Source organism: Rhea pennata, chromosome 11, assembly GCF_028389875.1.
Source record: "Rhea pennata isolate bPtePen1 chromosome 11, bPtePen1.pri, whole genome shotgun sequence".
NCBI classification, from domain to species: domain Eukaryota; kingdom Metazoa; phylum Chordata; class Aves; order Rheiformes; family Rheidae; genus Rhea; species Rhea pennata.
Genome location: NC_084673.1, coordinates 5,520,555 through 5,542,404, shown reverse-complemented (window position 1 = coordinate 5,542,404; position 21,850 = coordinate 5,520,555). Strand labels below are relative to the sequence as shown.

General features: G+C 48.6%; 1 protein-coding gene across 1 annotated transcript in view; it reads left to right on the top strand.

The window, feature by feature from the left end:
• The window catches only part of GPC3 (glypican 3), a 117,629-nt gene that overhangs the window by 71,261 nt on the left and 24,518 nt on the right, over positions 1–21,850 (top strand). Inside the window, exon 6 of the mRNA XM_062584711.1 lies at positions 3,566–3,686. Coding sequence (XP_062440695.1) covers positions 3,566–3,686 — 121 coding nt within the window. The remainder of the gene's footprint in view (positions 1–3,565; positions 3,687–21,850) is intronic.

Here is a 21,850-nt window from a genome sequence, read left to right as displayed (position 1 = left end):
TGTAGTTGTGCAGAAGACCTTAGACCATCAGTGTTTTCGTCAGATGGTTGTTTTTAAAGTTGGCTTTAATGAGGACTGCTTATCAGTGCATATTACAATATGATATTTATCCATGGAGAATATCATGTCCCCAGCAAGAGCTCACACCCAGGGAGTCAAGGCAAGGAGATGTAGCTGTCTGACATCTTCATACAGTGAGACACATCAAAGAGGGAAGTATTTTGGAAGATGCTTATGAAATGGAAGCCAGGTCATGCCCATGTAGCGACACTGGTGCAGGGAGCTCCCCGGACCTGTGGGATGGACTTTAACTGCTGCCCTCTGTCTGTGTTGGCTGTTCAGTGCTGGTGCTGCTGTAGTGGAGGGAGACATGGTGGATCTCGTGGAATGGCATGAGTGCCTCGAAGAGGGGCTGTTTGTTGGTGTACGTTGGAAGCAACTCAAGATGTTTCTCTGTTTGTAAGCTGTGGCTCTAGCCTGTTCCAAGATGTACAGCTTGCAGAGCCCACTGGCTTCCCAGATCAAATGACTGGTCTTGTATAGTTATATAAATGGTTCATTTTGGGCCTGTTTTGTGCCCTTGTCCTTGGCCAGATGAAAAGCAGGTGGTGGCACTCTGCTTTCCTTGCCCTGCATGACAGCTTTAGGGTGAGTTCCCTCTGCAAACACTTTTAGGTTTACTTCTTTCTTTTGTAGACTTTTTGCATGGGAAGGGGGTGAGCTTGTCATTGACTTCCCCACCTATGGCTCCAGCAGGGTCACCTAGGTCACGTCAGGATATCTGCTTTTCCCAGCATGACTTCAGTGAGCCTTGGTCTTTGGACATGTTGTTACCTTGACCTGCTGTAGCTGTGTTGCTCCCTCCTTTGCAACACTGGGTAGCCTATGGGAAACCTCTCTTGCATGGATTTCAGAAGGATTTTTGCCTGCTGAAAACCAGCTTATTGAGTTTCTTTGTATGAAACTGTTCTAGGAGAGATACTGTATTAATTTAATTTAGGTGTGCGCCAAACGGGCTCAGTTCTGCTCTTGCTAACACCTGTGGGAGATTTATCCTGCTGGTTAAATCCTTTAAACCACAGGAGACTTTTTAGCAACATGCTTTTAAGTTCCGTCGGTGTTTTAAATTAAACTCACAGAGCGGCACCAAAAAATTGTAATTTTGCTGGCATCTAAAAGGTCATGCCTTGTACGGATGTTTGCATTCGGTCGCCAGATTAGTGTGGCACGCTGGCGCGGTGCAATGAAGTGCAGATGCGACAAAGACGCCGCGGGACTCGGCGGTTCGCGCTTGCGGCGGCGCCGCGCTCCCGCGAGGTGGTGCTCCGAGCACGGGCAGCCCCGCGGCGCGCTCCTGCGCCCGGGCACCCCTTACTTCAGTGGCCTACCCACGCTTGGCTCGCTCTGGCCCCAGTTCTGTAAATCACTTGATTTTAAGTACAGAGCAAGCTTCTGACTGCGTGTTGAAGTGCTTTCCTGAACTGGGAGCTATTGCATCTTGTGCATATCTATATTTTGTACTTTCCAGGATGATGCAACTGTTTAAGAAAAAAAAAAGGGGGGGGGGAGGGGCAACCGTGTGTGTTTTGAGAAATGTGGAACCCCAGCGTGGCTTTGGAGGGGCGCGGGGCCTTGGGTCGCTGCGCCGTGTCGTGCTGCGGGGAAAGCGTTGCGCGGTGGAGCGGCCGTGCAGGCGGCTGGCCCCGTTGTTTAGGAACCGGTGGGGCCTGGAAAATGCAAGTTCATGTCTCCTGGACCTGGGCGAGCGGTTGAAGTCCGGACACGAGAAGGTACACGGGTACGTGTGTCCCTGTTAGCAGATCAGCAGCGACCGTGTGATTTTTCTGAATGAAATGCAAATCGTTCCCTGGCGCGTTAGCCTCCTCTCTCTGCTGCCGCTTCCCGCAGAAGCGCTCACGCCTCCCTTCTCCCGTCCTTTCCTGTCCGTCCTGTCCGCTCCAGCGATGCATCTTGCAGGCTGCTCAGGCCTCTGCTGACTTGTGTCTGGGGAGCGCCCAGCGTGGCGGGACCCGGCTCCCCGGGGACTCAAAGCACCGGTCTCCCTCCAAGTCCGGCTCTGAAAAAGAGCCACCGAATAGAAATCAAGCTCACTGCTGTATTTTAAGCGAGCTGAATACTTCAGATAGGGGGCAGATTCCTATTGCACTGGTGTAAATCTGGAGTTATCTTGTATCCCCAGGCATCTGAATCTGAAAGTCACGTTGCTAATTTAGAGTTTAACTTGGGCTGGATCTGTGTGTGTCCCCCAAACCCTCAGTGTGCCCCTGCGGCTGTCGTGGCTGCTCTTCCCCTCCCTCCCGTGGAAACCCGTGCTTCGGGCGTCCTCGTGGACTCAGGCCGCCTTCAGCCCTTGTAACTAGGGTGGTGCAGTGCTGCGGCGGACCGAAACCATCCCCGTCTCCAGAAGGCACCAGGATGCTCTGTGCCGCTGCCGTGGCCACGAGCAAGAGGCGATGATAGCCGCTTGGGCCGCTCCTGAAGCTGGAGCGAGGTTGAGGTTGGTGCCGGACACGGTCGTCTCCCGTCCTGAACGCCACAAGCCGCTGCGCCGGCGCTGAGCGCCGCGAGGGAGGCATCCCCCTTCCTTCCGACGGCCCCTCTTCGCCTCGGGTTTATTGCTCCCGTAAACTTTGCCGTCCCATACGTTTTTGCAGCAGCGAATTTATATATCTTTCCTAATTGCTGATGAAAAAAGGGAGAGCAGGTTTGGCTGCCCTCCTCTTCGGAGCCGCACTGCAAACTGGCTGCTCATAAGAGTGCCCCGTAGGGAACCGGATCTAGATCTCTCAGCCAGCTCCTAATCTGCTTAACATGTGCTTTCCTGACTCGCACGGTACACGTGTAAGTCAGGATAAGGCGCGGTGCTGAGCCCAGCGCCGCACCAAAGGCGACGGGCGTTCTGCCTAAGCCGTTGCTTTGATCCCCAAAGCTGCATCTCATCAAAGACTGAAATCAGGTTTGTTTGACAACACCTATTTTCCATTAGCGATGTTGACAGCATTAATTATATTCTCATGCTTTAATTCTTTATTATTGAAATTGCACATCAATGATAGTCATTATTTTGCAAGGGGCTGATGTTATGCTAATCAGCTTGTAGTTAACTGGGTCATCCCACTCATTTTTTTTTTTTTGGCTGTGGGTACAACACTACCACTCTCGTACTGGAGCCTCTTGGTCTGCCAAGATTTATTTTAAACAAACATGAGTGAGCCAGAATTGCTCAGCCAGCTTTTTTAGGACTCTTAGGTGCAAGTTATGTGAAAATATTTATCCCTGTTGTATATTGTTGAATGTCTTCCTTGGTTACTAATGGACTGGAAAGGACTTCATTGTCCTCATGTGATACAAATACATCTTCTTTGCAAAAGCAGAGTATTTATGGGACTCTTCTGCCTTTTCTGTATTGTTATTAACTGTTTTACTCTCTCCATTTTGGAAGGGGTTGCTGCTTATCTTGGGATTTCTTTTGTTCCGCTGAACTTAAAAGATCTCCTCCACATCACTCCATCCCATCATGATCTCCTCTGCTCTCACCCTGCAGGTACGGTCCCCAGATCACGAGGAACGGCCCGAAAGCTCAGCCTGGCACCCACGAGGTGAAGATGAAAGGTCCTGAGCCAGTCGTCAGCCAGATTATTGACAAGCTGAAACACATCAACCAGGTTCGCTGCCGGCGTGCCAGCGGGAACGGCTCCTGAGGGGGTGGTTTCCACATCCATCTGGCTTGCCCCGCGCTTTCCTAGGGCTCAGCCAGACAACCCCAGGCAGCTCCGTCCTCAGCCGTGCCGTCAGACTTCCCGGGCACATGCGGCGTGTCCTAGCTCACCGCACGCGAGCTCCACGCAAGCATGGCCGCGTATCCCTGCGGCGCAAGGGCAGGGAGCTCTGCTGCACGGCAGGACCGGTATGGGCAGCAGTGCCCGGAGCGCCGGGCCTTGGGCACGGATGGATGTGGCACGTGCCTGATGTCAGCTCTGGGCAAAGGATTCCCTTTGGCATTGCCCGGTTGCTGCAGGGACAAGTTGGTGTTGAACGGGGAAGTGGCAGAGCTGAGTGAGACCCTCTTCTCGAGGGAGAAAGCCCCCTTCCCATCCATGCAGGTACAAGCTCAATCTCGTCTCTACCCGTGAGGCCAGGTTAGGTCTGTGAGCAAGCACCAGAGCTGCCAGGGGATTAGGTGGCACCTTTGACGGCGTTCAGCTCGCGATGGATGCGAGACTGGTGAGAGAAAGTGCCTTTTGCGTGGAGCAGCTGCGGTAGGGCCCCAGCCGCGAGGTCCTGCAGCTGGATTTGGGGAAGGACCATGTGCCCGGGTGAGCAACAAAACCTTGATGTTGGGGTAGCAATCAGAATAGTAATAGCAAATGGCTAACTCGGGAGCATTAGCCGAGCCCTGCGGGGACCAGGCAGAAGCGTTTCTCGCACTGCTCGGTTTGCTCCATGTGCCGTGGGCATTTTAGGAGACTGAGGTTGTGGGGCATGGAGCAGGGTGAGGTCCGGCTTGGGGATGTCTCAGGCAAGCGCTGAACTTCCCGGATCTATTGCCTGACATCAGCCCCTGCCTTTGCCCAGCCAGCCGGCTCGGGTCTGGCTCTGGGCTCGGCTTTCGTGCCTGTGTCACTAAGTAACTCCAAGAAGGGTTTTTTTTCCAGTAGCTTGACAGCTTGGACCTCTGCGCTTTCTGGGAACGCAGTGTTGTGACCTCGGGGGGATGAATACTCCAGCAGCAAGGCGGTCTTCAAATACAGCTGAGCCGCCCGGTCTCTCCCGAGGGAGCTTTTACTGCCCGGGAGCTCGTTCAGAAATGCTCTGCGGGGAGGTTTTTGGCAGCGGTGGGTTGCTGAGGTTAAAGCAGAGCGACCCTTCCCGGCTCGGTGGGCTGCTGGGGCCGCTCTGCCTGAAGCTGCTGGCTTAGCGACTTTTCTGCTAACCTCTGCTTTCCTGCTCCTGGGCCTGTTTTCATAGCCGTCCCCGGTTTAACCCGCGCGCCCTGGGACGCGGGCATGCCTCGTTAGCTGCCGTCCGGGAGCCTGCGCCGCGGGCCGCCGGGTCCCCGGCGAGCGCCGGGCTGCGCGGGAGCCCGCGCTCGGGCCGCCTGGCCGTCACGCTACCTTCCGTCGCAGAGCGATGCCATCTGCCAACAGCCCGTCGTTATTAAAAAGGGAGGAAAAAAAAAAAGAGCATAATCAGCTCCCTATTAAGTGGGGTTGAGGGCAGGCTTCAACCTGCAGGTGATAATGATATTTTGCCGTTCACAGCGAGAAAGTCGCGCGGAACAAAACGTGGTTATTAGTGTACTTGAAACTGCTGACACAAAGCGGTTGTGAAATGCCGGCTGCCAGAGTGGGTCAAGTTAGGTCTTTGCTGAACCGTTCAGGCTGCCGAGGAGCTGAGAGTCGCGGAACGGGAGAGCCTGAGTAAACACAGCTCGGCTGAACCCAGCTGCTGAGAGCAGCCCACCACCTTCGTCAGGCGCTGCTTGGAGAAAAGTAGGGTAAGTGGGTGAATATTGCGAGCTGCCGTAATCCCCTACAGCGCTTTCTCGTGTTCTTTTGCAATATCTGACTGGAAAGCAGAGGACAGATGAGTTGTTTTGCATTTAATGGCATAAATGCAAGAATTTGAAAAAAAACAAACCCTCTTAGAAAACTGATTTTGAGAAAGGTGGGACTTTCAGGAGGAACTGGAAAGTGACTTTTGAGAATTAGGTATGGACCTAGCTATTAATGCTGAGGATTGATAGTCTAAGGTAAGTGGCTCGTGTCCTGGTAAAATAACTGCAGAGAATAATTACGTTTGTGATTTCCGATGTCGGAGCTCATCATTGCATTAGTTACTTGGCCTGCTGAAGCTTGGTGATCTCCGTGACATCTGGAATGCATCTTGAATGCTGAAGAGTAGGAGATGCGGAAGGAGCAACTCCGGATGAGTTACAGTTGTGTTTTTCAGGTGTTGGCTGCAGATCTGGGAAATGGTGTGGACTCCCATGCTGGGCAGGGGTGAAAAACAGCTTATCTGCCAAGCTCAACTGAACAGCATCTTTTAAGGGTTTTCAAATGTCCAGCATCTTTTGGAGAAAAGAGAAGCTTTTTGAGTGTTTTTAGCGCTCACAGCTCTGAACTGGATTCCCCACATGGTGAGTAGTATATTATGGATCTAGCAGTGTATAATGAATTCTTCCTAGTTTGTTGTTGTGTTGGAGGAGTTGTAGCTAAGATTTCATGGATGTGGGTAGACTCGTGAACCTTTCTATTTGGTGCAATTTTTATTAGAGCTCCACACCATTTTTCTTGTGGCTTTTGTTAATGTTTCTAATTGGCTGATGACTTGGCTTCCATTTATTTCAGGCTGCTCATACTGCTGAAAAATGTGTGTTCTTTCAACTTCAACTGTTGGAGCTTGCTTGAGCTTGGTGAACATGTTGTATGAGGCAGTCATGCTCACTGATTAGTTCATGTCTTCTCAAACTGAATATGGAGAAGCGTACATGTATGTGAGAAATTTTCTTCTGCCTTTTGCAGTGTGAAACGAGAATGACGTTTGTGCGTTAGAATGCAATCTGCAGAGACTCGAAGGGGTAGAGGAAGCTTGAACCAGAGAAAAGGGGAAGTGAAAAACAAATTGCTAGATTTTATTAATTTCTGTGTAAGCATCTTTTATCGAGCTAAAATAAATGAATAAACCACGGCTATCTGCGGAATGTGTTGTCTCAGGTCAGTCCTTTCTGAATGAGTCACGCGCGGTGGTGCCTACTTATCACATCAAAACTCTGGGCCGTTTTTGTTGCAAATGAAAGTATGACTGTGTGTGGTGCTATTTCCTGTGCGTCAGTGGGCGAGCTGGTTTGTTATTGCCGTATTGGAACTGAGGTTTCTTTTTTTCTTTTCGGTTCTGTTAGATGTCTACCAAGTTGAATTTGAATTATTTTTGCTCTGTGCCCAGAGGCACGAATGGCCCGTCCATAAGTATTAGTGTTGTTATCTCAGCTGGGAGGCCAAGGGTCACCTTCAGGAAAATGAGCTTGAATTGGTCCGTAACTTGTATTTCCCAGGGTGGACAGGGTGTGTTTATAGCTTGGAGAGTTTCCACTCATCCTGTAGATGAAACTATGATGCAATTGAAAGGTTGCTCAAAGTCAGCATGAGGCCTCTCCAAGTTCCTGGTGACTTGGTGGCTTCCCTAGTCAAAAAGCAAAGTGCAAGGTGAATTTTTTTCCTCCAGTGAGTCAGCTTTCCCTCTGTTGCGAGGACATTTAGATGGCTGACAGATGGGGATGAGGTTCCAGTTTTAGCACACATGCATGGAGCCTAGCGCCTTGTGTTTATTTGCAAAACCGCCTGAAGAGACAGGGCACTTGCTGTCCCTGTTCTGTAGATGCACAGGCGAAGTGCAGAAGTGACTTGCCCACGTAGAAAATCTGTGGCACAGAAAGGTCTCCCAAAGTTTAAGCAAGCGCCCAGTTCACGTCCCTTTTTATACATAGAGAAAACCTGCTGTTTATCATAGGATTATCTCTAGGAAGAAGAACACAGTTCTGGGAATGAAGAAAAGAATCTGTAAGAATAAAATCCATCAAAGAAAATGAAGCGGGGGAGATGTCTTCACAAGATTGAAAGACCTGGAAACGTTCTGTAAATTTCCAGACACTGGAGTTCAGGGCTCATTTAGAATATTTCAGATATACTAGAGCTTGACAGTTCTTTGGTTTCCACATCAAACAATCTGTAATTTATTACTCTGTATAGGGACTGTGTTTTTATCATATTGCATATTCTCTAGCCAGAAATCTAACTACCATATAAGCTCTTGAAAGAAAACCCTTGGGGATCGGAATCCAGGCAATCTGCTTTCACAAGCCCTGAGAAACTAACTTTGATTTATTTTCTTGGAAATACGGGGAACATACAATTTCTTGGAGTATTATGGCTGTTGCGCAGAGCAGGAGCTCACCGCCTCTCTGTTTTCAGCGTAAAGACTCGATCCTGCAGCAAGGGCCGTGCGAAAGAGCCTGACACTGCTCTTCACGGCATTCGCAGGAAGATCCAGAACTAAATTTTGAAGGTTAGGAGGAGGGAAGATGTTGTGGATAGTTATGGAAAAAAATAGGCAAAGAGGGGTGAAGGAATGAAGATGGAATATAGTTGGAGTTTGTAAAAACTCGTGCACAGCGAGTGGCAGCGGCGCTGCTTGGGGCTGGTCGGATCAGCCCGCACATCCGATATTTGCTTGGAGGATTATAGGATATTTTGTTTGCAGGTTTAATGGCCTGCTCCTCTGCGGCGGAGGTCGCGCAGGAGTTAATTCGGAAAGGGGCCAAGAGGCCACGGCTTGAGCGAAGTGAACATAAACAGAGCGGGCCTGGGAGCCGTCGGGTGCCCTCGTGCCCAAGGGTCTTCCAGCGCCGGGCTCAACGTACCGCGCTCTGCGCGGGGCCGGCCGGCGGAAACCCCTCGCGGGACGCTGCCCCGGCGGCCTGGGGCCGGGAGTCGCTCCTGGCTAATTTTTCACTTTTAAACGTAATATGTTAACGCTACAGTAACTGAAGTGCGGTGTACGCGTAATATAATTTATCGGGTCCTCAAAAGGAATTATTAATAAACAGAAAAATTACTTGGACGCGCCTTTTGTTCGACATTATTAAACAGTTTGTAACAATTAAAATATTAAAACCACATGTCGTCAAACGCAGCCAGACGTTGCAATTATTTCTTGCTAAGGCTATTTAATAAGATGACAGAAGATTTTTATTGTAATGATAAATGCGTTTTGGAATGCATCAGCTAATTCCTCTTTTTACTGCACAAAATAATCCGTAGCTCCAGCGAGTCTGAGGCTGGTATTTGAAGGCCGGCTGCGTCATCTTTTCATGCCTCCGAAGCTGTGCCGTGGTCCCCGCTGCGAACGCGCCCCTGCAGCCTCCGACTCCGCGTGGAAGCAGGAACCAGGAGATTCTGCCAGGCCAGTTAAACCGGGGAACGCATGATGCTCGGTAGTCAGAACATAATTATTATTTTTTTTTAATCCAAAAGTGTCCTCCGCCATGTTCTCGTTTGCAGCAAGAGCTGAAGGTTGCATGCGCCAGCTATCATACGTGAAGGCTGCATCTACCGACGCCCTGGCTTTCCCGGGTTTATTGTGGGAACGCTGCATCTGTAGGTTGCACTACACAGGTTTTCTCTCTCTTTTTTTTTTTCTTAATGGACCATTAAAATGTAGAGCTGTTACTTTCCTTGCACACTTTCATCTGTCTTCTAGCAGTGAGTTTCAGGAACGCATAGGAGAAGGCTGGGAAAGGAGCACTCCCAGGTGCAGTTGTATATCTCAATTATCCACAGGAAAAAGGAAAGTCTCACCTATATTTCCTCTTTTTGCTAATTGATTTCTTTTCCAAAGATTATACAACTCATTGGTGACATTTTACCTCTCATCTAGCATCCAAATAGACATTCAGCTCAGTTTAGCTCCGGGAGCTATAAAGCTTTTCCAGGGCAGTGGATCTTGCTGCTCAATCTCCCCAGCAAAAGCAGGAAGCCGAGGTGGTCCAGCGTGGGCTACTTGGGGTTTTGGGCATTTTCCACGCCAGTGTGTGATGGCATTCAGGTAACATAAATAGCGTTTTATTGCTCTTTCCCTGAAATTTTCCAGCCCTCTGGGAGTGAGGAGCAGTGGTGGAAGAGGGGGCAGAAAGGGGGTTCGCCTTTGCCCCATGGCTTTGGCCCCAGTGCTGGTCCCTGCGAGTGCGGAGGCAGGTGTGGTCAGGTGTGTCCTGCGGGGAGCGGGCTCTAAACAATGCCCATCTGGAAAAAAATCCCTTTAAAAAGGATTAATTTTTTCTTTTGTGTCCAAGACATGCAGCTGATACACAGCAGCACTTGAAAACAAATACCAGATATCCTGTACCAGAACTAGAGTTTATCCTGTTGTGGAGGAAGCAAACCTGGGATCCTTTTGCAGCAAAACACATTTGCAAGTGGATCCGCTGACACCAAATTGAGAGTTAATTATGGTTATTCTGGGCCTCGTTAATTGTATCAAGTATCACCTTGTGCTCTGACTCAGCCCAGTAATTTAATCAGTAGAAAATGTAGGCGATAGCTGTCCTCCGTGATGATCCTCAGGTGTCTTGTGAATGCAGTGCAAGGAAGCAGCTGGTTTTGGTACTGCCCCAGGGCTCACTGAAGACTGGTTTTGCTCTATTTCAGTAGAAGTGACTGCACTTTTCCCTTTGCTTTCACTGTCGGTTGCAGTTTGTATTTGCTGAGAGAAGTCCAGGGGAAAAATCTCAGCCTGAAGTTGTGAAAAACTTTCCCCAATTTGTTTTATTTGAAACTTAATTCCAATAACAAAGCGTGTAGCCATCTCCAGAGTTCACGGAGTGATTGGGAGGTTTCTCATTTATATATTTTTCTCCAAATTTTGACTTATTGTTAAAGTTCTTAAAATACAGTGCAGAATGAGATGGGACTGAGATTCTGGGACCTAATCTCCATCTTCCAGAGCAGGCCTCGAAGGTAACCTATGGTCTTGTTGGCTGGAGAACAAATCTGATTGCTTATGTTCTTTGGAAGAGGAATCAGTAACAATAAAGGTACTTTTGAGTCCAACTTGACGGCATGCAACCATTAGCAATGATGTCCTCAGGGGAAAGGAGGAAAAAGCAATGATGTCAGATCCGCTCTGGGCAGGTTGGGCTAATCCCGTCGGTTCTCCTTCCCACTGTGTTTTGCTTTGTGTGTTTTTTCTCAGAGGAACAGCTTATCAGCAGAGTATTTCTGAATCAACAGGGTGGGATAGTCAAAAGTAAGGAGTGTTCTTCTGTGCCACCAGCCCTATGTGCAGGCTTTTGTGGCCTGTGCAAATACTGTAAGTTGTGTCACTTAAGAGGAGCCCACCCCGTCCCATCTATACCTGGGCATTGAGGATGAGTGAGTGGGAAATTTTGCCAGTGCAGCTCTTCTGTTTCACCAGCTAATTCTCTCTTCAGTGAGGAGTGGAACAAGGTGCATTGGTGACTCTCCCCAGAGAAGCCAGTATGCACCTTTCTGGCAGGCGGCTGTGCAGCCTCCCTAGGCACCAGCCAGGGATGTCCAAGAGATGAGTCTTTTTGGATCCTGTCAACTCAGACAGGCTGCCATGGATTTACGTATCATTGGTGTTGGAGGAATTATTTGTGTGTTATTATGGTGCTGGAGGAATCGGCACTCACTGATTTGGTGTCCCTTTGACATACAGGCTGCTGGTCGTCGCCAGGGCACTGTAATGTGCCTTTCTTGCAACAAATGTCATGAACGCTTTTGCTGGTCCAAAGTGGAAAAGGTGTCACCTCTATACCCCATGCAGATATCCTCTTCAAAAGAGGACGATCCCTTTTTGAAAGCCTTGTCTCAGCTTGTTGAGAAGCCGAGGCTGCTGCTGGGACCCTCTTCAAATGTGCTTGCCCACCTCTGGTTTGGTGGCAGCCGGCATAAAGCGCTGCAGACGCAGAAGCTTTCATCCAAGCTGTGCTGCTGTCAGAGAGCAAATGAAGTTTTGTACATTTTAGGTAATGAATAATTTGTAATCTTGTTCCTTTTGTTACACCTGCTGATGAAGCAGATGTTTATAATTAGGCAGGTCTTTGAGATGGCAGATGGTTTCCCCAGTCAATAAGGCTGCTTGAACCTGTGAGTGCTGGTGCATGTGTAAATAACCATTGCAGCATGGGAGGACTTTGCCAGTTAGTGTCATTGCTTGTTAAACGCCTTAGCTTGGCTTTGACATGTAACTAACTGCGAAGGCCACGTTGTAGAGTAGTGCTCTTGTTATTGTAGTATGTGCCACAACAGATGGCTTTTGCATCACATAAAATGTTGAGACCAAACATTTAAATCTCAATAATACTTACTGCGTGTGGCCATGCTTGACTATTTTGTTAACGGACAACATTTAAAAGGAAAAGAAGTGTATTTGGCTGGTCTTTCTGAAGACATGTGCAAGAAGAAGCTGTCCTGTGAAACACTGTGGGAGGAACTAGGAGACAGCTGGCTGGGATGCCTGTCCAAGTAACCACGATACATCGTGATGGGCAGGAATTCATTTTTTAATTTTTTTGTTCTTGGCAAGGCCCTTCAAATACCTTCCACCTACGAGTGGGGAAGGAGTTTACTGACCCTTTCCTGCAGCATGTAAGCTCCTGAGTTCTGGGGGTGAGCCTTGTGTAAGTGCCTTTCAGGGCTTCCTCCACGAGTGTTGGGTCTCACTGAGGAGTCTATGAAGTCACTAGCTTTGAGCCTAATTTAAACACAGAGCTACTTCAGCTGCTCAGCTGGTGCCTATGCATCTGCATGGGAGAATCATCCCACACAGGGTTCCTTCCGCTCCTTGCTGGTAGCTCCCCTCTGGAGGGCTGTGTCCTCAAGCGTCTCCCTTTTAGTGGATGTGTTCAGTATTGGTGATGAATTACACCCTGGTTTATCAGCACTGCTAATGCTGGAGCTTGAATTTTTCTTCTTCTCACTTGTGGGCCCATTCCAGGAGCCAGGTGCCAAGGTTGACACCTGAGAAGCTTCATCCATGATGTTAGATGTTTGTGTTGGGTTTTGGCAGGCAGCAGCCATTTTCTGAAGGCAGAGGAGAGCTGTGACCCAGCCCAGGAACCAGCCCTGGAGGCTGGAGAGACCCTGTTTGTGGGGTTGCTTCTGGTCTGGCTTGCCTCAGATGAATATCTGTGTAACGTGAAGTGCATAAATGCTCGTGGCAGCAGAGCTGTGAGTGGTAGGCTCTTACCATTACTTCTGGGTGCTCCCCTCTCTGGTCAGACCTCTCTGGGAGTGGTAGGAGAGTCGAAAGATTTTTTTTTCCAAGTATTTAAAGGGCTGCCAGCTCCTTTAGGGAGTGAGAGGAGTGAGATGTCTGTCAATCACACTGGGGCACCTTCCTGAGCCTTGGCCCCTGGGGAGGTTTGTCTTAGGTGGGTCCCTGGTGTATGTGTCCAGAGTGAGGATACCCTAGCTTTCTGTGAGATGGGTGGTTGTGCTGCAGAGTTCAACATGAAAGTCCAAGGCCTGACCATCAGCCCAGGTGACATCTTGGCTTCTTGATCGTATACGTGTGCCAGTGTGGTTGCAGTCCTCAAGAGAGCGATGGACTGCTCAGCAGAGGAGCATGCGTAGGGCTCAGCTCAGCAAAACCTGTCCCTGGTGTGAATGGCCAGCAGGTCCTTGGGGAGGGCAGGTAGGCAGTGATCTCCTTAGCTGTTATAACAAGTTTGAGGTTTGTTTGGCATTGAGTCCTACCCTTCCTGCCTGATCTGAATCATCTTTGAGGTGGCAGCTGGAGGGAAAAGGGCAGGTTTTCTGGCAAAATCCTTGAAACAAGACCAAGTTGTGTGCAAAAATGCACTATTTAAGAACTCCCTCTCTGCTGGGAGCTTTAGGGGAAAAGGGAAGCTGTGGGGACAGAGGTTTACCTCTCATTGGCAGAAGGAGAAGGGGGGAAACATCCTTTCAGAGCAGCTTTTTGCTTGATACTTCCTACCTAGTGCCAAGGAACCTGAGCTAACAGGAAATCTCTCAGCTGCTCCAATTTGGGCTCAGGGTGAACCAGCTGTGTAAAGGCAGCGAGGACCTGCTGTCTTTGACATGCTGCTTACCCTTCTATAGAAAAGTGGGGCCTCTTTACCAGATGATTGGCAGTTGATTGCTCCACTTCCTACCAGAACTGTCGTCTTCTGTGTGCACCTACTTTGTTGCTGCTTGTTGTCTCATGTTTTGTAGTCTGATGACATGCTCTCTGGGCCTTTCTGTGCTGTATTTGGACAGCACAGTCAGCTTCTGCTCCAACATAACTAAACAAAATATGGAAAATATGGCTAATAGTAGCAATAGGTCCTGGCCCACGTAAGCTCTCACGCCCCCTCCTTATGTGAGTTGCCAACTCCCTGAGGGGTGGCTGCTTGGCATATGGAGAAATTGGTCCAGGTTCCACTTCATGGAGTGATGCAGAGTGAGTGGAGAGTGCAAGGAAGCTGGGGTTGCTGGAGAGGAGACTGAGAGACTTTGTAGGGAGCAAGAGGAATGAAGAGAGAGAGATACAAATGGTGTGGGAAGGAGTCCAGGCAGACAGCTATTGTCAGTAGCAAGGTGTCCTTCCTCCTCACATGCTCCAGAGAACTCTATGTTGCCATCTATGTCTGTGTCAACTCAGTCCATGTTATCATCCACCACTGCCCTTGGCCAGTCCTGCCTGCCACCTGCCTCCTCTGACAGGTGAGCAATCCCTTGTCAGGACTAAGTGGGTACCTACCTGGTGAAGACAGCTCTCTTGGTGGCTCTCTTTCCTTGTTTCATTCTTTTAGGCAGTCTGAAAGAATGTTGCGTTGGTCTTGAAATACCAACTCTTTTCCCTCTGCAGATCTAAAAGTCCACCCCACAGGATAACTGTGGTGTTTTCCCATTAATCAAGATACAGATGTAAGTGCAAATGTTCTCCTGAATTGTAAATTAGATGTCTTCAGGAAACAGGAGTTGCTCTGGCATGAATAGCATCAAATCTGGAGAAGTTGTGGGCACTGTAGCAGAGGCTGAGACTGTGGAAATGATGCAGGTCAGCCCAGGCCAAGTGAAAAAGAGCTTGAAAGAGGTGTTTGCAGTAAATAGCTGCATTTCTACGTTAGTTATAGACAGAAGAGTGGTAGATCATAGGAGTCCATCTGATCCTGAGGGGAAAAGGTTCAGACTCTAGTAAGCTGCTAAAGACATCATATGCTGCCTGATCCAACTGTGAAGTTAATGATGGATTTTTGGAGTTTAACATGTTTAATGGGCAGTGTGTAAGAAGGGATAGCAAAGTACCAGAAATGGCTTGCTCTTAGAAATATAGAGGAGAAAGAACACTGTAGAAGCTCACGAAGAGAAAAGCAGCAGCTCTAGGGTGTCACCATCAACCTGGGGTTCAGGAGCGAGCTGTGAATAGACCTATACTTCCTTGTTTTGTAGCAGGCTGGGCTGGGCCCTGTGGACTCTTTCCATACCCACGCTATTCCTTCCTATCGCAACACGAAAACAAGCCATAAATAGCTGTGGGGGTAGAAGGGGAAGGAACTGCCTATAAGGTGAATGAGCTGATCATAAAGCCCAAGTCATCTGGTTTTCTTGCATGTGCCCTATGATGGATGAGCATTTGTTCAGACTGGGGAAGCAAAACCTTTTCCCTATCTGAGCGAGAAAGGCCAGGACTCAACGCTGCTGCCCGTCGCGGAGCCCACGCAGGTGTGTGAACCTTGCCTTACCAGAGTGCTCCTCAGCATCCCATCCCGTGCACTGGTGACCCGACTGGAGGAATTCATAACGGCTTGTCAGCTCCCTCAGCTGCTAGGAGAGATTTACTCTCTAGAATGGATTCATTTTAATTACAGCCAGCATTTAGGGTCCTTTTCTGTCTTCCTTCACCCATAGGGATGTTGTCAGTTTTGATAGCTAATCTGGAATTAAGCTGATGATCCATAAAAATAGGGCTACTCCTTGGCCAATAATTCACTACTGTCACCAGCCTCTTCATGCTGTCAGGAGAGGGACTAGAAAAACTGATTTATTGGCAGCTGAGACTGTCTCCCCTGGAGTCTGCGAACGCAATGAAGGGGTCCTGCTGTGCTGGTAGATCCGAGGTGAGGACAGTAGGGTTTTTCTCCTATTTTAGGAGATACTATTTTGGGGGTGAGTGGGAGGAATGATAGCAGTTAAGAGCAAGGCATAATTGTGGCTGAAGAGCACAGTGTTAACTCTGAGCTACACATCGCCCCTTTTTGCCACTCGTTGCTGCAGGCTGCTGTGGAGCCCCAACGTGCAAATAACTCACCAGCGGTGCCTGGGAGGGCACGCAGGAAGGGCCTCGGTCTGCTGGGTGCGGCGTCAGCTGTCTGCCTGCAGCTCAAAATCTGAGATTGCTCAAAGCCGGCAGCGTGGGGAAGTGAAGAATTTGCTTTTGGAGCAGCTGATAAAACAGCTGACGTTCCCAACTCTTTGTTTTTCTAAGCACTGAAAATGACTTTTCCAGGTCCAAAGCCTGCTTCCACTTTATTAACATTTGATTAGCAATTACTCCTTGTTGGGCTGAGCTTGAAATAGGAGCACAGTCAGGAACAGGTTTCTTCTGTGCCACGTCTGCACTGCCAAGGTGTACCAACGGGAAGGACCGCAGTGAAAGCCCAGTTCGGGCGTCCTCCTGCTGAAACGGGCTCTCTAGCCTGTGGGGTGACGGTGTTGTCAAAGTGCAGGGGTGCTTGCCTGTGTTATGCACACACCCTTGCCAAAGAGAGATACGGATCCCAATATTTACGGATATTTTTATTGTTTTAAATCCTTGCTTTTTTTTTTTTTTTTTTTTTTTTTTTTTATGGAATTTGGCGCTCGGTGCCAGGGGATGTTGAATTTTACTGTAATATGTGTTGCCTTTACTGCTGCCCAAGACAGAGAAATCTCTCTAGAGCTTGTAAAGAAGCAAGTGAAAAATGATGCTGTTGATGCTGCATTGAGGTTCTGCTTGCAGATGCCGTCTTAGGCTGCTGAGGGCCCCTATGCTTACGAATAGGAGCTGGGAAATAGGAGAGTGGAATGAAGGCTATCAGTGAATCCTAATATGAGGCTTGGTTAAATAATAAAGAAAGTATTTGCTAATAAAAGATAATTTTTTCCATGCTATTTCTTGGGCTAATAAGCAGAGGAAGTGGAGAGAATCGATTCTCCCTGTTGCATGCTTGTATGCGATCATGCCACAAAATTCAAAACACATGAGTTTTCAGAAAGTTCACAGCTTCACCCTTTTAAAATGTGTTCCTTCCCTCGATTCTTGTTTGGGCTCAGATAATGACCTTTGTAGGCAAAACAACGCCAGCTGTATTTCATAATGGGAATATACTTCTGTACGTTGTAATGAGCTGTTAACAGGGAACAGTATCGTGTGAAAATCTGCACATTTCCCATGATGCAGTCCTGATTTAAAAGCCACCCATAAATTGTTCAGTGTTGCAGATTTAAAGGTAAGGATTGGCCATCAGATATATATATATGTATTTCTCTCTCAAAACAATGTTTTCAGCAGGCTGGAATCTAAAATAGAAAAACCTGACTTCCTGGGAATTTCAGGAGTTTTGTAGAAAGTAGGATGGCCGCTTGTGTTGTGTTGGGTGGAGAAGGTAGTTCGTACAAGGCAAGGAGAAGACTAGCTTTGCTCCTCCAAGACCTTCTTGTTGAGACACCTGATGGAAGGCATCCAAAGTTCAGTGGACAGTCCTGAGCTGGTGGGTTTAGCAGAGTTTTGGAAAGGCTGATAGCAGAGCTGGAGGCTGCCTTTCACTGCTGTGTTCGGTTCCCAAGCTGCTCCTCTTGATGTGCAGCAGCACTGATGGACACCTGGCTGGTGATCCGGAAGAGCTTCTGCAAGAAGGCACTTTTTGCTGAATGTGAAAACTTTATTAAATGTGTATTACAATTCGGAATATTATTTTAGCTGCAAGTTCAGTCTTCGTTCTCTCCAGCTTTTTAGGTTTGATCGTATTCCAGGGGCTTACTAAAAACATGCTAAGAATTTCAGCAAAACTCTGTGGAACACTTTTATTAAATTCTTTCAGTCATGCAAGCTAAATTAAATGACAGCTCTGTCCACCAAAAGATTACAAATATCAATCAGACTTCTCCCCTAAACTCATGAAGGAATTAAATATTTTTCTAAAAGTCTTCTATTCCCCTTAATAATCTGTTTGACTGTTCCCCTTACTTTACATATTTTTGAAGTATGTTGAAAGGGATGATTTCTGCCCTAAAGGAGCACAGTACTTGTATCTCGCTGTCCATATTTTATCTGAATTTTGCGGGCACAATTTTAGTATTGCCCAAATTGATATTTGCAATACCAGGAGCATAGTTTCCAAAATGAGAAAACAGCTATTAAGCTCTAGTCCAAGGAACACAATGTTGACTTCTTTTCAAGGATTGGAGATTAATGATAAAAAGCGTATTGCAGCTGCCACTGTTTATGTTAAAATAGGAAAAACAAGGCCAGGTGGCTCGGTGGGTTGGCAGGGTGGTTAGCTCTGGGTAAAGTGGTTGTTAAGAATGAGGCATTACGAAGATTTCAACGCGCGGTTGCCTGTCCAATTCCAGCTGAGTCAGTGCCCCGCGTTGGTGCCTCTGGTCTGCCTGGGTTGCTGCATGGTTATGAATGATCTGTACAACCCGCACTGGAATGCCCTGCAGTCCTGCCCTTGCAGAAGTCCTCGGTGCACCGTCCTGGTCTTGTTTTCTAAGCTTCAGCGAGCCCACAGAACCGGTCGAGTCGCAGCTCTTTACGTGGCTGCCCGATGCCCCTGGCGCCCGTGTCCCTTCTGGCTGGCGGGGCGGTGGGGATGGCGCTGCCGCTCTTCATGGGTCGCGGTTTAGAAGTGGCTGCGTTGGAAGCAAGATGTGGGCTGCGTGCTCAGCTGATGCGTGCCGTGGCCGGCGGGGCTGTGCTTGTGGTCAAAAGCAAAGGTTATATGTTTCTTTCCGTAATTACTGTGCATTAGTTACTGGAGACGGAGATAACGTGCCCTGCAGACACCTTTGGGGGAGACACTTGCCTGCTCACAGACTCCCACAATTGTTCTCTGGTTTACATCGGGTACATCAGTGTATTTTTATGTTAGTGTATTTTTATGGTTTTGTGGAGAAGAAGAGATATGACTGTAAACTCTTAGAGCTGGATGAATTGTGATTAAGTTAAGGCTATCTCGTTGTTACATACTACTTTAGCGATCACCAGGCTATGTATTTTCCTGCCTCTTACCATAGGCTTTAAACCACAGGACATGAATAAACTGTAATGTTAGGGTAGTAGTTAGCTTTGGTTGCTATTTAAGGATGGAGAAGTTATGTTCGGGCCACCAAATGTAATTTCATAAAGCACCCGGACTGTTGTGGAGGTTGCGTAATGGTAGATCGGCGTGACTGTGGCATTGCTCTTGCGAGAACTAAGGCATCCCACCATGTCCCCTGAACAAACAGGACCTGGCTCTGTAGGGGTTGGATCTGCACCGTGTACTACGTCTCCTAAAGGTGTTGGTAGCTTTTGAAGCTGACATAGGCATCCTTCTGGTCCTAGCTGTGTCAATGGGGGGCTTTGCCCTCTGCCAGTGTCATCGACCAGGCACAGCAGGGTCCTGCTCTGTGGTGGAGCTGTTGGACTTCACCATCTGTGCCTGCTAGTCTAGTAGGGCTTCCTCATTGCTTCATGCTATTCCAGTGACCCTTAGTCTGTGGGTTTCCCAACTCTTCAGCTGCACAGCTTGATTTGCTGAACCTGCTCCTGGATATTAATGTCTATGATTCTATGATTCTGTATCTGGGATGCGTGGCTGAGGCTGATGTGGATGGAGCTCTTGTCCTGGAAGACTAGGAGTTGAGGGTTGTGTCCACGCTGCCTGTGCGACAGTGGCAGCTTGTCATCGTGGCAGTTAGGTCCAGAGGAGTGGCCAGCAGCCCGTCGCTGAGCCCTATGGAGAGCGAGGAGCATGTAGGAGTAGTCACACCAAATTCAGGTGCCTGGAGCAGCGGGCTTGGAGGTGACCCACGAGCAATAGCAAACCTCCTTTCCAGCAAGTTACTCAGGCCTCTGCTGTTTGGGGCGAGTAATGCAAGCTCTGCCTCCGAGAGGCACGGGGAGCCCTGCGGGTTCCCTTCACGCCCCGGGGATCAAGGACCCCGGATGTCCTAAGCGAGGGTGCGGAGGGCCGGCCGGTCCTGGCTCTCGGTTGCTGTGTGAGGTCTTGCCCGTGCCGCGCCCAGCGTGGCAATTGCGCTTTTTTTTTTTGTTTATTTTTGTGGTCATGCAGTTTTCTGGGAAAGGCCTGTCTGAATAAAATAAAATAAAGTTCCTGAAGAGTGAACATGAAGAGGCTGAGCGAAAGCTTGCTGAAGCCCCGGATTTTTGGATCAGGCTCCGTGCACGTTTTGGGGAGAGGAGCTCCATTTTCCTTAATGTGGCAGCAGGTTGTGGGCGTTTTGGGCTGTGCTGCCGCAGCTGATCCTCCTTGGGCTCTGGAAAGGAACCGTGGGTCAAAGCCGCTGTTGCCAATGTGCTCGTGTCGGTGCCGGGGTGTCCTTGGTCCAGTCTCTCCCTGTGTTGAGCCGGGGGCGACGTGGCTTAGCCCCCGCTGCGGGGCCGTGCATCACCCTCGGCAGGGGGAAGCAGCAGGAGAAACACCCCTACCTCTCTTCGATGATGATTATTATTATTATTATTACTTTTTTTTTTTTTTTTTTTTTTTTTTTTTTTTTTTTTTTACCTCTGTAGCTCAACGTGTGCCTGTCACGTGGGACAGACTTTTGCACGCGAGGGGGGCAGGTTTGCTGCGCTGCTCCTCTCCGAAGGCCGTGGGAGCGGCGTGGCCGGGAAAACCCGCGGCGGTCTCGCGTCCAGCCATTTGTTTTTCATTACGTTACGCTACTCTAATATAAGCAATAAGGTATGTGGACCTTGCCGTGGACAGGGAGAGCCAGATGCTGAAAGCATTCCTCCAAGGCTGTATAAACTTCAGCAGCTAAATATTTTAGGAACTGTTTTCTAAGGATAGCTCAATAGTTTAAAAATATAACCTAGATTCCAGATATTAAAAAATGCCTTGAAAGGCATGCATATTGCTGCAATAGATGGAGCTAACTAAACCCCTGAAGTATGCAGAAAGCTTCCATTTTGCAATATCTTCTGTTACTTATCCTTTTTTGTTATTTATTTTTAATGCTGAGATTGAATTAAAGAAGGTTTTTAACAGTACAGCAGTAGTGATAGAATTTTTCAGTGTATACTGACCAGCTGACTCACGCTTTTTCAAAATGAATCTGGGTTTATGATGAAATAGTTGGGCTATTTTAGCAATAGAAAATCAGAAAAATCAGCGTGAAGGAGATGCCAGTATCTTACAGCGTGTCCGCTCCTTCCGGGCACTGCGAAAGGGAAGTGTGGAGAGCTCCCACCCGCGCTTTGAAAGCAGTCCTGGCTTTGTGTTCGCTGGAGATGCTTGAATCCCCATCTCAGTGATTTGGAACCTGTCGTGACTAGTTTGGACTTTATTTTAAAGCATTTTTAATTGTTTTTCTGCTTGCAAATACTGGAGTTGCTTTGCGCAGATTACAGATTATTCATTGCTTTGCTTCGCCTGCCAAGGTTAAGTCATTCCTGAATCCGTTGCTGTTTGAGTGCTTGTTTCTATGGACATCTCCAAAACCACATCAGGAGATACGAGGGGTCCAACCCAAGCGCGCGGCTCTGAGTAGGATGTTTGCGAGCGGCCCCGTTGCAGTCGCGCTGCCGTCCCTCGGGAAGGCTGCACCAGGACAAAGGCTCTCCCAGTGTACGCAGTAGGATTTGGGATGTTCCAAACTATCCGGGTTGCCCAGAGTGGGGCTGGTGCCCACAGAAACGCTGGGGTTGTTAATGGACCAGTATTTACTGCCCGAGATTCACTTTGTTTTGGTTTCTCCTGCCCGCTCGGGACTCTGCTGAAGGACTGCAGGAGTTGTCTGCCAGCCCTGGCAGTTCTCCATGTCTTCTCTGGATGGGGCCAGCTCACCGCGGCCGCAGCGGCAGAGCAACGTGGCCTCGTTACGGCAAGCTGGATTCTGGCTTTTTCCCGGGTGTGTTGAGTCCTACCTTGGGATTGTTCATTCAGTCTGTTTTTTTAAAAAAATTATTTTATTTTATTTTATTTCCCCACCTCCAAATCTTACCTGCTCTCAGACAATCACTGTAAGCCTTTTTTCCCTCAGGAAAGCAATAATAGTACTGCTATGGTTGAGCCTGGTTTTCTGAGCTGCTG